The sequence below is a fragment of the Rhinolophus sinicus genome, chromosome 12 (assembly GCF_057876585.1).
Source record: "Rhinolophus sinicus isolate RSI-liver-muscle chromosome 12, RSI-T2T, whole genome shotgun sequence".
Classification (NCBI taxonomy): domain Eukaryota; kingdom Metazoa; phylum Chordata; class Mammalia; order Chiroptera; family Rhinolophidae; genus Rhinolophus; species Rhinolophus sinicus.
The window spans coordinates 25,454,989-25,472,412 of NC_142512.1; the positions used below are offsets into that span (position 1 = coordinate 25,454,989).

Consider the following 17,424-nt stretch of genomic DNA (forward strand, 5'->3'; position numbering starts at 1 on the left):
AACAAGACATCTGCCCAGAACAATGATGACGGCTGTGGCTCAGCCTCAAGCCTGTATGCACGTAGGACCAAACTCCCTCCTCGCCTCTAAGTCACAAGGCAGATCTGCACATAACCCAGCTCTCCCAAAGGCTGCATTCTCAGGAGTGCCCTCCCCTGGACCCGCAGCAGTCTGCCCACCAGGCTGGGCCAACCTCTGAGCCACACTCCAACGATCACAGCTGTATCCAAAAGCTACCATCCGTCTCTCAGGTCACCTGAAAACTGGCCACACGCTGTCCTACAACTCCTGTCTACCCTCATCTTTAAGACCCATCTACCAAATCAGTGTCAATATCTGAACTCACTTGGCACTTGCCATTTGGTTTTATGGCTGATCCTTTTTTTACCCAGCTCCACCCTCTTCTAGGCTGTTCCATGACATTCCCCATATACCGTGTCTCCCCACAAATAAGACCTATCCGGAAAATAAGCCCTCGCATGATTTGTCAGGATGTTCGTAATATAAAATAAGCCCTACTGTATTTCCCCCAAAATAAGACTGGGTCTTAACATTAATTTTTGCTCCAAAAGATGCATTAGGGCTTATTTTATATTAGGAGCATCCTGAAAAATCATGCTACAGTTTATTTTCCGGTTAGGTCTTATTTTCGGGGAAACACAGCACTAGTTGTGAAATCTCGAACAAGTCACAGCAACACTAAGCTTCAGCTTTCTTGTCTGTTGAACAGGGATAGCTTGACCAAAGCCACATGGCCCAAGCATCTCCAAAGAGTGCGGTCTCTCAAGAGCACGGCTATGTGCACGCGGCCGGGCATTAGCCTGTAGTTTATCAACTCTTGTCACCCTTCACTACCAGACCTCTGCATCCTCACACCAGATGGGACAGGCATCTATGTTGAAACTTTATTACAAAATTATAAAGCAGAGCTCTGTAACAAAAAATACACATGTGGGTTTAACACCCAAGTAAGTCTGAGAGAATCTTAACATAAGCCACTTGAAGTAACACATTCACATCCAGAAGATTTCAACAAATTTATACAATATATATTCGTGTACAGCTTCTTCTTACTAGCTTGGGTCCAAGTATTCCAATGAATTATGAACTAGTCAGCTCTCCAAGTCTTTTAAAACAAGTCTCAACTGAAATTTCTGAGCAGTCACAGCAAAAGCCACAGAATAATTGGAAGAATTAGATGCTTCCATAATAATTAAGAGCAAGGATCCATGAGGGACAGGAAGGAGCATTCAAGGATAAAAATAAATTTTTCTACCTAGGTTAGATGGTAACTGAAATGGGATCTTAGAATCCCCAACTTTTATTTAGTGTAATAATAAAAAAAAGAAAAATCAGGGTTGCTTGACACCTTTTTTCTTAAATGAAAACATTCACCAAAAGGTTAAACTTAAAAGGCAAGTTCTCTAAAATGAGCAAATGGCATCAGTTCTAATTCTTAACTGACCGTTAGAAAATTTTAAATTCATGTCTAGGAGGGAAACTGGGAGGTAGGGAGAGGTAAGGCCTCAGCAGAGAAAGCAAGTTTTAAGTAGGGAGAGAGCTGGCTTCTGCCCTTCAATTATTGCTAGATCTTAACTGAGTTGCATATACATATAGACCTGTTTCACAGTGGAATTGAGGAGTAGCTGAATCCTTTGCTAAAATGATAGGCATTGTAAACTACAGTATTTACTGTCCAGCAGACAGATGTCTTCACAGGGAAATCTCGGTTCCCCCAATTCCTACAAAGGCTGTATGCAGCCCAGAATCAAATCATCTAGGACTTGCTATGACGTCAAGGTGAGTGGCCCAGTGTTCAGCTGACAACTTCATGAATTTCGTTCCCCCAAAGGGGGTTAGTGGTTGATAGAGGAAAAGCTTAAGTATGTCTGTACCAATAAATAGGTCCCCTTGGAGGTTTCCCACTGCTTTCCAGAGTCATGAGTGGTTCTAGAGTGAGCTCTTGGCTGCATGGGGGGAAGGGGATCTGCTAAGGCCCTTGGGTCTTTCCGGTTTACATAGCTCATCCATTGGTAATGGCAGCACACAGCTCTTCTGATAGCATGTACGTGTGTGCTTGGCTAAGCTATCCCAGCAAACTTTTCTCTAGCCCTTTGGCTCTTCCAGTGGTGTAAGGACCCTAAGAGGGCTCAAGAACTGACCAACTCATTGCATGGTCCTTCCTAAATGGCCTGTAGAATGCTTCTTCCTCACCTGCCCCCAGATCAGGAGACTGAGAAAGGAAAGGAAGTAGGGAGCCCCCAGCAACCTGGGGAATTAAGACTACCAGCTGTCCACTCAAGGGCTGAAATCAGCCTCATTCAGTACCTTCTGACATCTCTTCGGTGGTCTGTGTCTTACACCTTTGGTCTCCAGGAACTTCATGAGAAGTCTGGCTAGAGAAGAGCAGGCTCTTTGCTTAGTCTCTATGCCTTCAGTGAGACCGTTTAAAACCTCCATGGGAAAGAGAGAGACCTTCATTCTCAGGAGCAAAAGGTTTCAAACTCCTGTCTGTTGGAGAAGTCAAAGTTAAGCAGAAAGCCAGTGCTTCACCCAACACTTTCCCTTTCCTCAGAAACTAAAATGAAGGATGGCGCAAAGTCAGACCCCAAGAGAAGCAGCAGATGACCCATGCACCATCTCTCGCACAGAGACTGGAATTTCCCAGCAGTTTAAGAACCAGATGCTTTGTTGGCTCCCAAGTTCAGGTCGGGAGACTGACAGCTTCCAATCCCAGCACTTAAGGAAGCAACTCTTAATGACTTTGAAGTTTTTCAACAGCATTTGTTTCATTTCTCACCAGAAGATCATTACTGGTCTGGTAAGCTAACATCTTTTTGGTCTGAAGAAACAAATGGATTTTAGGCAATGTAGCAAGAAACTTTAGCACAGAAAGCCAGAGACGACCAGAAATAAATCCAAATGTGCTGGGGAGGAAGAAAACCATTTCTACCAGGACTTCTGATTGGTGAAACACAGGCAAGCAGCTCAGGGGAATGGGGCGGGGGGGGGGGGGGGGGGCACAGGAAGGAGGAAGATACGGTCCAAGTTCTAGAAAGTCCTCTCTTCATCATTTACCATCATCACCCAAGACCATCGGAACATGGACTTGCCCATGAGAGCTATACCAATTCTCACTGCCTTGGGCTCTGCCAGCCAAGAGGGGCACCTCTGTGGCAAGACTGGCATGCCCGGGGTGACAGAGCATCTTTGCCTGCCCTGGTCTTGGGAATACCAAGTTTTCTTGTTAGCCTGCCCTGCTGCCATCTGGCCGACCCTGAGCCCGACCCCTCGCGCTATGTCCCTGTAAGGCACTGAAGAAGCCGGCACCCCGCCCTCAGGACCGGAAGACATGCACGGCTCGGATCACGTACTGCCGGCAGATGGGGCACTCATTCATGCGCTTGCCACACTTCGTGCAGGTGACCATGTGGCCACATTCCAACAGAACACAGTCGATGGGGGAGTCCATGCAGATCCTACACAGGTTCTCCTCCAGGCTGGATGGCACTGCTCCCCCTGTACAAACAAAGCACAGAAAGGGGGCAGAGGGGAAAGTCAGGAGGTTGTCTAAGTGAGGGGGGAGTGCAGGAATGGAGGTGGGAGAGAACAGGCACACTGTGAACAAATTCCCCAACCCGCACACTTTCCCTCAGACAGAACGCCAAAAAAACATTTCCCCAGCAGCCATTTCCAGTTGCTTATTTAATCTGCACCTCCGCAGGTCAGGTTATAGATTTGAAGAGTAAAGTACCTGTAGATCAAATACACCCCAGTACATGAGAACTAAGTAAGGGAAAGTCCCCAAAGCTTAAAAGAAATAATTTTCAGACAATTGATGCTGTAATATAGGGAGTAAATGCCACTTAGGGGCTCAATATCCCGAGGCAGAACATGCTGAAAAGATAAAACTGGTTCAGAAAAGTTTAGATATAAATGGAACTGTAATGAATGGTTCATTAAGGATCGCAAGTCTTATTTGTAAACGTATCCCCAATTAAATAAGGCCAAGGATCAAGGAGACCTCCCTGTGCTATCTCACAAATGCCCCCCAGGGATTCCTCCAAGGAGATTTCCTGCTGGAAGAGTCCACCAGAGATTGTAGCTCGCTCTTGTGTGCTGCCCCACAGAACTGTATGCACACCCCCACCCACGGCTCCTTACCACACTGGGTTAGACGTTTTCCGTTTGCCTGCTTATCTCCCCTCGTACACCACTGAGTTCCTCAATTCAACAAATTCAGTCAATTTCCACAATTATACATACTGAGTATCTGCTATGTGCTCTGAGGTCAGATATTCATCTTTGAATCCATAAAATGCCAGTCACATGGTAGATGTTGGGTCCTAAGAGCTTTGCATATTAACTCATTAAATCCTCACAAAAACTATGAAGCACGTAGTCTTATTACTCATTTTATAGGTGAGGTAACTGAGGCCAAGAGTCAAGTGGCTTGCTTAAGGGCACACAGCTGCTAAGTAGAGAAGCCAGGATTCAAATCTAGACAGCTGGGCATTCTGGGCAACTGGCCTAAGGGCAGGGACTATCAAGGTGACCGTATGAACTGCTCAGCATGTTTTAAGTGGGAGCCTGAACCAGGCAGCCATAAATAGGGAACTGGCCTTGTACCAGGCACCTCTATCATTCCACAGCGGAGTTCTCCGGACTTTGTTGCTTCGGTACTTTCCTTTCCTGCTTCCTGGCTATTCAAAATGTCAAACACTTGAGGTGGGCTGGCTGTGAAAGGGAGTGAAACCTATTCACGCCTTTGTGGAGCTATTGCTCAGAATTCTTAGACTGTTAACAGAAGTCAGGGTTGAAGGAGGGGAAGGAGAGAGAGCTAAGAGCCTAAGCCCGTTCCCAAACAGAAACAATTACATACCGTTTTGGTCTTCAGCACCACCCACTGAAAAAGAAAGAGAAAAGAAGATGTCTGAATGTGACAGTACAGGAGAGTCTCCAACCCCCTTGGCTTCATTTCTGACCTCTGACTATTTCCCTGCTGGCAACCAGGGTGGCTGAGAGCCCCGACAGACACCATGTCACCCTTCTCTCTCACTCCACAGGCTGCGAACTCACACACAGCTCCTGCTGGTACGTCTGTCTGGTCTTAGGAAATGGGATTCCACAGGTTTGCATGAACAAAAGTGCCAAGGAGGAAAGATACTGCACAAGCACAGTATCTTTTCCTATTGCTTTAAAAGGCAGCATTAAAGCCAAGAAAGAAGGAACCATCTGTTCTAGCCAGCCGGGGCATCTGGATAAAGCTCCCAGATGGAGCCATCTCCCATTCCCCACGTCCTCACAACTCCAGGGAGACAATCCCAAAGGGAAGAGTAAGGCTGTGATCAGGTGACTGGTCAGACGTCCCCTAACTCTGACGAATTTGAGCTTCTGGGAGAGGAGGGCCTGCAATCTGACTTCAACTACTGTTAGCACACAAGGAACCAAAATGTTGATCTGCTGGAGCTGAATCAGTTGGGGAGGAAAGGATGGATTCTAGGTGAAATCATTTCAGGAAACGCAGAGCTCAAATCAGCTAAACACATTTCTCCTCTGCAGGACTTCTCTGCCTTAGTAGTAGAGTATCTACAGTGAATCAGTAACAGAAGGGCATAATATAAAGCTTTTTTTCCCCAAACTCATTTGACCACAGACCTAGATACTTTACTGGGCATCGCCTGAAAATGATACCGTGTTGAATGCTTTGAGAAAATGAATAAAAGGAAAAGTCCAAGTGCAGGCAGAACTGATATTCTCCTCACACAATGTGTACAAAGATTCGCTTTCTAATCTCCCAACTGTTTAAAACAGTACTGTGGGAGGGAGCAGAGACTGTGGTAGGGGTGACATATGGTGGGAAAAGCCATGGATGTATACCGGGAAATCCTCAGCTCAAATCTGGGCTCCCTAATAAAAGCGGGATGCTAATAACATCTATTTCATAGGCTGCTCTGAGGAGTAAATACATGTCCACAATGTCTAACCCAGTCCTGGCACCAACTCCAGGTGACAGCTATCACTAGCTGGTGCCGATGTGGCAGGAATCCTTCCTTGGAAGAGGCCGCCAGGCTTTAGTGATGGCAAGCAGCTCAGACTCGTGTGCACAGGCCCCCCAGACAGCCCCTCACCCCGGTGCTGGAGGCCTTTCTGGTCCTTGTACAGCCGCGTCACCCTCTCCATCAGCTCCCACTTCTCACAGCAGCCCTTGTAGGTGACGAAGTTGCGAGCCAGGATCTCCTTCAGCTGCCGCACACTCAGACCTTCAATGTCCTCCAGCTCAGTCAGGTCAGACAGGGAGGCTCTTCGGCCCGGGACAAAGCTGTCCTCTGAGTCGACAGACTGAAAGGCAAAGATGAGAAGGGTGGGCTCAGCTCTTCCTGTCCAAGTTTTGTCTCTCTCCAAGGACCCCAGAGCACTCCTCTCACCACACTTTGGGTAACTGACCTCACGAAGGTTAGGAACAGAGGCAGGCAGAGTACCAGGCACGGTGCTTTGCATTGCAAAATAGACCCCCATCTCTTCCTGACCTCCAGTTCTGTGCTCAGGCACAGCCCGCCACAGAACAAGCAGCAATGCATGAAGCAGAAGGAGCACCAATCTGCATCAGACGGCCCTCGTTTTGAGTCCTACCCCCACCACTGATGAGTGCTAAATAACATCAGGCGAGGGCTCAGCTCTCTGCCCTCCATGAAGGAGGGAGCAGACCCACCACACAGGCTCCTGTGCAGACTCAACGTGGCAGTACAAGAACCACCTCACATGGTGCGAGCCTTTCTCTCCCCGCTGGGGAATTCTGCTTTCCCACGCAAGGGGCAGACTTCCCTGGCACGCACTCCTCTGCACGCAACCCTGACCATAGCTCCGTGGCCCTGGTGGCTGTGGCCTCTGGGCTGGCCCGCCACGGCTGAGGCCTGAACTCGCTCTCGTCTCTCCTCCTCCCAACAACGGCTACTGTGCTGGCAGTAGGAGAACGAGATTTGCACAGCAGCACAAGCCTGCACTGTGGCAGCTCTGAGCCAGTCAGGAGACTGAAAACTACTGGGCCATGAGGCTCCCTGGTCCCACGGCAACCTCACTAACACAGGGATGGCTTTGAAGGCACACTAGTAGCACAGTCCACCCCTGAAAGGACTATCACAGACTGCTTCCGAGTCTGCGGAGAGCTTCCTCGTAACAGCCCAAGAACACCCGTGAAAGAGCGAAGGCAAACGCACAGACCCGAGCAGAGGCCCCACCTGGGTCTCCTCCTCAGCAGGTGCTCTGGCTGTGCCCTCCGGGTAGACGGCTTCTTCTTGGTCCTGAGACACATGGCCATTGGCCTGTGGGAAGAGAAAGGTGCCATCACATCCACAGAGACGTCCCAGGGCTTGGCAGAGACAGCATGGGCCTCTTCTGGGCTCACAGCATGTCCCAAACGTACCCCCATCTCCCCTAGAAATCTGGAGCCTCACACAGCAGCATCACAAAAGCCTGCTGTCTGATACTGACTTTGCCAGGCAGAGAAACAATACAAACAGATTTCAATTCTCCAACAAGAGTGTGTTAATTCTGCCCACCACCAGGATGGCATTAGCGCCATTCACCGTCAATTTCGTCTCCAAGTGAAAGGAAGATGACGTGTCCACTGCTGGAGACAAATCTCTTAACTGCCATCGAGCTTTTTATTGACACTGACCCCAAACGGCCCTTTCTGTAACTTCCACCCACCATCCCTGGTTCTGCCCCTTGGAAAATGTCCACTATTTTCTTCCAAACTGTTCATAACATGTCTTCCCTTCCTCCATCCTAAATCTCCCCGGCTTCCTCGTCTGGCCCAGATGAGAGAAAGTTTCCAGACCCTCACTTCCCTACAACCTCTCTTCTGGACAGTAACTACTCTCACATTCAGAAAATGTGCTCCAACCAGCAGGGCACACTATTACTAAGAACTGTCTTGAAACCTGGTCAAAAATTTATTTTAATGCATCTAAGAATCTATTAGCCTAAGATGATAGAAAACAAACACCTATGCTTAATGAGTTTCATTCTGCTTAGAATTCTAACTTCTCAAAAGGTGCTTCCGAGGTCCTCCTCCAAGTTTTGCCAAAGAGGACTCAGGACTGTGAGCCTCCTGAGCCCAACACCATTTAAGCCACAAACCCCTCAACTCGGTCCTCCTCACCCACTGCTCCCTCCAGGCAAAGGGCCTGGTGTGAGCCCAGAGCAGAGGTGTCTGAGCTCACAGGCTTTTCCCACTGGCGTCTTGGAGCACCAGTAAAAGGGACAACTTAGGAAAGCACTGGCCTGCTGGCCCCAGCCACTCATCCCAGATTAGGAGCTAACTAAGAAGAGGCAAGCAACGCAGAGGGAATGAAAAGCAGGAATCACCACCAGCAGCACCACCAAAAACGCCAAGTAAGAATAAGATAACAAGTATGTCATACACGCCTGGGAAGCACCCCAAACAATGTCTTCTTCAACACCTCTCGTTTTCTCTTTGCTTTATGCAAATGTGGTACCCACTGGCCTCCCGGTGTCACCCTGGAGTAACAAAAAGTCTTTCAGCACCTATACCCTGTTCCTAAATAGACAGCTTTTGTATGTCCTTGTTTCTTAGAAGGAGAAACTGGATCTCATGCTGCAAAGCATGTTGTCTTTTCTTTTGCCTACTGACTAAATCAAAATCTACAACTATTATCTGTCCACAGTTTTGTTTAATCCACATACTCCCTTCCCTAGCAACTACTGCCAGGGCATTACAGGTGAAGGAAAAGACCCTGGTGGAGCTGGCACTATGAGAACATTTGCATGCAAGATGCAACTCACTTGTGGAATTGTCTGTTTTTCTGGCTTGCAAAATGTAGATCTCACCAGAACAGAGGATGGGAGCTGACATGAAGGCCCTCTAAAAACATCAGAGATCAGAGGAGCAGTATCCAATTAGATCTGGTACATAGCATGACTTGTAGGTGCAGTCTGGAAATTTCTGGTTAACGACAGGAAGCTTAAAACCTGCACCTTCCATTGAAAAACCCACCTGAAGGTTCTTTAGGGAAAAACAATGTCCTCAAGTTACTCTCCTAGCTCCCCATAAACAGGCAGGAGAGCTCAACCAAGCAAAGGGAATAGCAGGAGACAAAACCTGTCCAGCCGACAGCCAGCCAGAGCTTAGGAAAGAGTTAAACTCCAGCTAGGAAGAAAGCGTGCTCAAGCCGACAAGGGAGTAAATGAGTTTACAGCAGGTAAAGCGTGCTATCGCACGGGCCTTTATGCCTCAGTGCCCATCAGAGCTGAGTCAGGGGGCCCAGCCCTGGCAAAGGCGGTGATCATCTACCAGAGGCAGCAGCATGGGAACTCACAGCAGGAGGACTATGCCCACTCTAAGTAGCTCCTCAGACATGACATCACACTAGCCAATCCTCCCAACATCCTGGCAAGAGCAGAACTTCATTTCATTGTTGAAGGCTCCAAGTTCACCCAAGGTGACTGAACAGTCCGTGACAAACTGGATGTGGAAACCAGATCTTCTAGGTCCTACTCCCCTCTCTATTACCCAAGCCATATAAATAAAAGGGTCCTTAAGGCACGTAAGTACATCTGCGGGACACCATCAATCCTTACATAGTGGTTAAATCCACTGGCCTCACTCGAATCCAATGGTTGATTTGCATGTCCACCGTGGACAAAAAAGTGACTATGTACTAAACCTGAGGGGAGGCCAGCATGGCGGGCCCCACAGACTCAGACCAAAAGTAACCACATAGGACGGTCTGAACATAAAAATTCCTGACTAAAAGCGGGTCAAGGCCGGGGGTCACATCCTTGGCCTGGAGCTTCCTTGACTAAGGTCAGTCTTTACCTTAAGTGAGCCTGTCTATTGTCTTTTGGCATCTAAGTTAACATACACTTGGAATGTCAGAGGAATCCCTTGTTCCAGACCCCTCAGGGTACAACCCACTGCACCAGAGCAGGAGACCACAGAACCCCTAATTACCTTACTGCCCACATACCATCTCTACATGTTGTAAATGTTAAGTATGTGTCTCTCCATTTTATTTTTTATCCAATCCGAGATTTCCCCGCTTTGCTTTCTCCCATCCCTTTCATCTACCACCAGTGGATTTCAGGTAACCGCCCTTACGTCTCCTCCTTTGATTCTAATGTATTAAATAAGCTGTAAAACTGCCATTCTCTGGAGCGTTTTCTCAATCCATTGAGATTTTGCTTCCCATAAATTGTCATCAGTTTGGCTCAAATACAGTCATAAAAACTTCCTACAGGTTTGGACGTTTCTTACTTTGACACTACCTTCCCTCTTAGAGAGGCTTTCTGAGGGCAGAGGCAATGTATTACTCATTTCTGTACTTCCTGTGTCTGGTTCATAATTCAGTCAGTGCACTGCTCTCAGCTCACCATTTCCAGGCCCCACGGGGATGACGATAAGGCAGGGTACTGTGCCCTCGTGTGCCAACCACTGCCCCGCCCAGGCAGCGACTGGCGAGAGAAGCAGTGGCCTTGTCTTGATCACTTGTGTCCCCGACTCTCCCTTATCTTTCCCTGTGCCTTTTTCCCTACGTGCCTTGCAATGGTTACTAAGGCACCACGTTCCCCACCCAGCTAAGGGAGACCACAACAAAGCTGAGTAAGTAGGAGGGCGATTTGAATAGAATTAGATTTGGAGAGTTAACAGTGAGTTTTTTCAAAATATTTCTGGGACCATGAATTTTTAAGAAATATCTAACTGAGATATGTATCAAACAAAAAACACAAGAAACCATGCATTATCCTCTCTGAAAAAAGCCAAAACCTGAGTGTGATGTCAAGAAAATATCATTAGTGCATCAGCAGACAGAAAGGCTGCAAGTGACCGTGACACTTAAGCTCCCACTCCACTCCCCCAACGCAGGCAGGAGGGGAGACGCGCCCTCCAACTGGCAGAGATGGGCAGAGGCTGCAAAACGGACCCATACCTGCTGGTTTTCCTGAGCCTGGGCAGGGGGAACAGAGGTGGCTTGTGCTTGTGAAGAAGGGAGGTTGGGTGAGGTAGGAGGTACCGTGCTGGCATGAGGCTGGGTCAGGAAGGCCTGCTGCTCGGGGAAGTCCGGGGACAAGGCGGGGGCACGAGTCCTGGCCTCCTGGGAGATTCCAGGCTGCTGGCCAAGCACCAAGAACACCAGCTCCTCCTTCTCCCGGCACATTTCGGTAGAGATGTCATGGAGGTTGAGATAGTCCCTCAGGTCCTTCACTTTCATCTTCATGAGCTCCTCCCGCTGAAAGGCTGTTGCTCGGAATCGTTGGCAGAGAAGGCAGAGGCGGGGCCCAGTCCCCACTTGGCTCGAACAGGTCATGCAGAAATTCTTCTTACAGTCCAGGCAGGTCTGCTGCTTGGAGCAAGAGACAGAGGAAACCACGTCAGAGTGTGAGAACAAGACAGAGCGGGCTGGGAGCTCAGGGCTGCGGAGCCCAGCGAGGCCACCAGTCACTCTTACTTTAGATAAGCTATCGCCTGTACCTAAGGGTGCAGGACGACGTGCAGGTGTCAGGTTAAAAGCCACTCAGAGGTGGCAGACCTCTCCATATGCATCTGTGTATCCATGCACAGGATACTATATTTATTATCCCATTTGAGGCCTTATTTATTTTACTGATAGAGAAATGGAGACTATTAAGACTACCAGCTTTAGAATCAAAAACCCCTGCATTTTTATTGTCTCCCTCCTCCATTTCTTATGGTGTCACTGTGGATGTACAACTTAGCCTCTCTGGCCCTCAGTTTCCTCATCTGTAAAATGGGGGTGATAACAGTATCTACCTCATAGGATTGTTGTAAAGTTAAAGATAATGCATTTAGTGTATCTGACACAGGAGTCTTCAATAAGTAACTGTTTCAGTTATTATTGCTATGAAATACGAGCTAATGATGAGAGCCATTCAAATCCTGAACTATGATTCTTTCCATTTTATTGCTGAGATAAGAAAGCAAATGTTTAAAGGTGGTGGTGGTGGTGGTAACTATTATTAAATTTATTGAGTGGCTACTATGTGCTAGAGCTGTACCCAGTTTGTCACTGAATTCTCAAAGCCACCCCAAAAAGTAGTTATTCGTATCCCTCTCTGTTTCATATCCAGAGCAACCGAGGTCTGAAGTTGTAAGTGTAATAGTCCAGGGCAGGCAGTAGAGCAGAGTGAGGGTTTACCCTCCAGGTGTCCTGAGTTTAATGCCCAGTCATGCTCCTTCCGCCAGGCCATGGTGCCGACCTCGGTTCCAGTCACGCCGACAGCGGTACTGAGTCAAAGGCCTGGCTCTCCATCTCCAGACTCCCAACCCAGTGCCCAATCCACAGAGGCCAGAGCCAGCCCCCTCCACCCCCACGAAGGCCCACTCAGAGTGCTGGGAATTCAGTGGTACATAAGAGCACATCCAAGACAAATATTTAGACAGCTTCAGGAGGGCCTCTGGACATGATTAGGGAGCTCTCACTCGAGAAAGTACAGAGTGTCTCAGACGGGCAACGAGCGCCTGGCAGGCAAGCTGGTACCGCCTGGCAGCAGCAATCCCCACGGTCTCAGACAACACAACACACGATGGCTTGCTCCACTCACAGGAAGCAAGTCCTCAGCCTCTTGCCCCACTGGCTGCACAAGCACAGTGCCATCTGACTGCTCTGTTGCAGCCAAGAGCAGGCCACATTCCCACAGGAGACGTCATTCTGGGGCATACTGGGCAAACCTAGAAGGCACACTCACTGATCGTTTAGAGAAATAAAAAACTTTTCATCCTGTGGTGACTCAAGGATTAACCTAAATATTTCTGTTCACTCTTTTCTAAGTATAGAAAGCTATTCAAGCTAACAAGAATGCCCAAGAGACTTAGATTCTCAGTCAAAATCACAGCCACTTGTGCGGGGCTGAAGTACAAGTCTGCATAGCTGAGATAGTTATATTTAGTCTAAGTGTCATTTATGTAGTAAAGGGAGACAGGCATAATGTTTCCCATCCAGTTTTGACTATTAATACTTAGAAGGCATTGCAAGAGGGCATATATCAAACTCCTTTATTCTCTACACAGTTATAACCAGAAAATAAAATGTCCGCAGGCTGACTGAAAAGGTCGCATGGCTGCACTAGCACCAAAACGGTTCCGAGACCAGTAGCCACTCAGGTGGAAAATGGATGCTTCGGGGTCCTGGGGGTTCATAGCTATCTAAAGCTTTTCTATTGGGACATGAAATGTGTTTAGGATGACTGAGAGTGAAATGAAGAGGCTTCAATGTCTTAAGGTTGTAGGTCCTGACATGGAACATTTCTTAAGTCAAGGCAGTGTGACAAGACCTAGTTGGACACAATTAAAAGCCCTGAGCTGCTCAATCAGCCAGACCTACGCAACTCCCTGTTCTTTCCTCACATGTGTGTGGTTTATTGGGTGCAAGATCAGGATGCAAAGACAGCAACCCAGTTTCTGTGTCCATGGTCTCCACCCGCCTCCCAGGGACTCTGAAGTCAGCCTGCATCTGAAATACACCCTAAAGGAGAAAGACAGTGCTTGAAGCTAAAATCCCAGTTGGCAGAGGCAGGAGAGAACAAAGGAAAAGGAAAAAATGGCCATCAACAAATGTGGGCAGAATGAGCAAAGGAATCATGCATATACCGTGTTTCCCAGAAAATAAGACCTAGCCAGACAATCAGCTCTAATGCGTCTTTTGGAGCAAAAATTAATATAAGACCCGGTATTATATTACGTTATACCCGGTATTACATTACATTATATTACATTACTTATATTATATTATATTATATTATATTATATTATATTATATTATATTATATTATAAGACCTAGTCTTATTTTACTATAAAACTGGGTCTTACATTATAATATAATATAACTAAAATAAGCTCTTATAGTAAAATAAGACCAGGTCTTATACTAATTTTTACTTCAAAATATTTATTAGAGCTGATTGTCCAGCTGGGTCTTATTTTCGGGAAAACACAGTATAAATTCTAGCAAATGGTACAAACCAATTGAGTAACAAGGTAGCATGACAGATAAATTAGTAGAGCTAATATGCCTGTATAAATGCCAAGAGTACACACAAACATCCAGCATCAAAAAAGCTGGCAGCGGCACCACTTTTCAGGGAGTCTACAAGGGTTGCTCCCCTTTGCTAACGTGCCCTTCCCTTATTCCTGCTCCCTGCCCACCCATAGTCCCCGGCACAGACCAGGCCCACTTTCTCACCCGACCAGCCCTTCCTCCTTACCGTCCTTCCTACAGGCATTCCTTTCTGCAGACCACTGAGAGGAAAAAGGGCCGCCAGAGGAGTGACACAATCGGGATTCAGTCCTGGATGGGCACTTCCTGGCTAAGGCAACTTGTGCAAAACAGACATCCTCCCAGAGCATCAGATTCCTCCCTGTGAGGTCAGGTGGCCAGCCTGCCCTTAAGGACTACTGGAAATATCATATGAGATTATATAAAACCTCAGCATAAGGTACCCGGGTATACTCACCAAAAGGTAAGACAGTCAACTTTTACTCCCTTTCCCCTGTGCCTCATCTCTGAGCTTTTGCCAGTACCTAGGAACTACTCCTCTTTCCACTATGAGATCTGAATATCTCTTCCATGTTTCTGAACACAATCTCCTCCTCAAACTGGTCCAACTAAAGAGGCTGGGTACTAAACTCCCTCCAAAATTGTCAAGGCTGCTATTAAACCACACGTAAGTATTACTAATACAGATGGGATATTTGGCTTGTGGGAAAATTACGGCCTGCCATTTCTCTCCAAGACTGGAAACTCTAGGAAGTCAGGGGTGATATTATGTTTCTCCGAAAATAAGACCTAGCCAGACCATCGGCTCTAATGCATCTTTTCGAGCAAAAATTAATATAAGACCCACTCTTATTTCACTATAAGACTGGGTATGTGATATATGATATGATATGATATGATATATGATATGATATATGATATGATATGATATGATATATGATATGATACAATACAATATGATACAATACCAGGTCTTATATTAATTTTTGCTCCAAAAGATGCATTAGAGTGGATGGTCCGGCTAGGTCTTATTTTCGGGGAAACATGGCAAATCTTATGTAGTCTCTGTAAAGTACTGAAAGTTATCTGTGCTTTGTACCGAATGAGCATTCAGAAAATACTGACCACAATGAAGAAAAGAAGATAGTAGGATCCATGTAATCCTTTCAATTCAACCACTTCTAGAAAAGACATTTTGAAAGCCTGTGGCTATTAAATGCCAAACCCTTATGATAAGAATGCTGATCCACTAAAGCATAAAATTACCAGAAAAAAATTCTAATAGGGGAAAACATCCTTAATATTCACAAAATTCACTGTGAATTACAAAAAATTTCTTAGCAAGAAAATGTTGTACCCAGAACCATCTTTTACTATCCAAACGGGAACTTGTCTTTCCCTCCACAAAAGCCCTTCTCGCTACGGATGCTTTCTTCTTGTCTCTGAATGGCTATGTATCTGCCCCACCTTCCTGTCAGACTGCAAGCTCCCTGTTAAGCAGGGATGACTTACTTCATCTCTGCCTTCCCAGCCCGGGCAATGCCTGACATGCAGTAGATATTCAGCAAGTTATTTCCCAATGAATAGGGGAAAGTTCTTTATTTGAATCATTTGCCATGCTTGCAGGCACCCAGGCCAATATCCTGGCATTGTTTGATCTTGTCCTCCATTTCATCTGTCTTCCTGTGCTGCATGCCCTTCTATCTTAGTAGCTAAGTATTTGAGTCTCATGTTTTTCATCTGTAAAATGAGTTAACAACTACTACTTCACAGGGTCTGGCACGAAGAGTTTGTTGCTCACTAAATGGTAAGTACATCAGTCAGTCTCAGCCACCACCCTAGACCAGGCTCGGAGAACTTCTCACCAAGTGTGTAAGAGTGTCCTAAGTGCTACTCTGACCACTAATGAGGCCACGTCTACTACCTGAGACAGGGCTGATCAGGCTGGTCCTGTGTTCAAAACCTTTCTGACGCTTCCTGGTCTGTGGCTACAAGCTCCCTGCTATGGCAGTCATGGCCCTTCACCACCGAATCCCAACTTTATTCTACCCTAACTTCCCAAGCATCCTGCCCTCGGGCCAAAAAGGCCACTCACAGTTCTCCCAAACACCTTACACTTGCCCCACATCTGGTGCCTTTACTTCCGCCACTGCTGTGCAAATCAATGAACCTTCCTTCATCTAACTAAAAGGATCAGTTTACCAACAGTTTACCAAGTGCCTGATCCCCCAGCACTTCATTTACCCAGCTGACTGTTACTAGTTCTTTGCAAATGTGCGCCTCCTAATCAGACATTAAGCTCCCTGAGGGAAAGGCCTCGGGCTTCCACAGCTCTGCCTTCACGAAACAGGAGCATGGTAGCCGCTACCATGCTGCTGGCACAGAATTGGGCCCTCTATGAAAATCTTCAGCAGGGAATCCTCAGCCATAAAGTAATAAAAACAGCAACTCTCTGCTCTACTTCCCCTTTTTTACATTGCTCTCAACTCAACTGTCCATTCATTCATTCGTTTATTCAAAAAAAATTTATTGCCTACCTACTATGTATTGGTCACTGTTCTAAACACTGCAGATAAAAAGTTGTGAACAAAATTGACAAACTCCCTGTTCCTAGGTACCATCTGAGAAGACAGGCAGTCCACAAACATTTATGTCAGGAGGTGACAACAACCATAAAGAAAAAGCATCTTCCCATCCTTACCTAACCTTTCTCTGGGGGTGGTTTCCTCAGTCACTCACATTCATTCACATTCTCTCTTTCAGCTAAGAAATGTCAAGAACTCACTTGACCCCCTGGTTCTACACTTGACATGCTGATCCCCAAGCCTGGGTCACCATCACTGTCCTCTTTGCCCTTTCTTTCTCCATTTCCACTCCATAGACTGTAACTGACATTTAATAAGGGCGGGGCGGGGGGCTCACAATGCCCCTTGGATACGAGGAAATGTAGTTCAGTTTTTGAGGAGTTAAAAGCTATACACAGGGGCGTACGGGTGGCTCCGTTGGTTAGAACATGAGCTCTGGGCAGTGGGGTTGCCAGTTCAACTCCCACATGGGCCAGCGGGATGTACCCTCCACAACTGGAATGAAGACAATGAGCTGCCACTGAGCTCCTGGGCGGCCAGATGGCTCAGTTGATTGCCGGTTCGACTCCCGCAAAGGATGGTGGGCTGTGCCCCCTGCAATTAAGATTGAACAACGGCAGCTGGACTTGTAGCTGAGCTGCGCCCTCCACAGCTAAGATGGAAAGGACAGTGGCTTGACTTGGAGCTGATGGGTCCTGGGAGGAACCCATTGTTTCCCAGTAAAGTCCTGTTCCCCTTCCCCAGTAAAAAATAAATCTTAAAAAAAAAAGTTATATACAGATTTATGACTGTGCGGGGTGTC

At 47.0% G+C, this 17,424-nt stretch overlaps 1 protein-coding gene across 6 annotated transcripts in view; it reads right to left on the bottom strand.

Annotated features, from left to right (window-relative positions):
- Positions 1–891: 891 nt before the first annotated feature.
- RFFL (ring finger and FYVE like domain containing E3 ubiquitin protein ligase) overlaps positions 892–17,424 on the bottom strand; it is a 62,734-nt gene continuing 46,201 nt past the window's right edge. For all 6 annotated transcript variants that reach the window (XM_019732607.3, XM_088802076.1, XM_019732606.3 and 3 more), the window contains 5 exons: positions 10,953–11,363; positions 7,239–7,322; positions 6,132–6,342; positions 4,883–4,906; positions 892–3,519 (listed from right to left, as the gene is read on the bottom strand). In XM_019732607.3, coding sequence (XP_019588166.1) covers positions 3,338–3,519; positions 4,883–4,906; positions 6,132–6,342; positions 7,239–7,322; positions 10,953–11,363 — 912 coding nt within the window. In that variant the 3' untranslated portion in view covers positions 892–3,337. The remainder of the gene's footprint in view (positions 3,520–4,882; positions 4,907–6,131; positions 6,343–7,238; positions 7,323–10,952; positions 11,364–17,424) is intronic.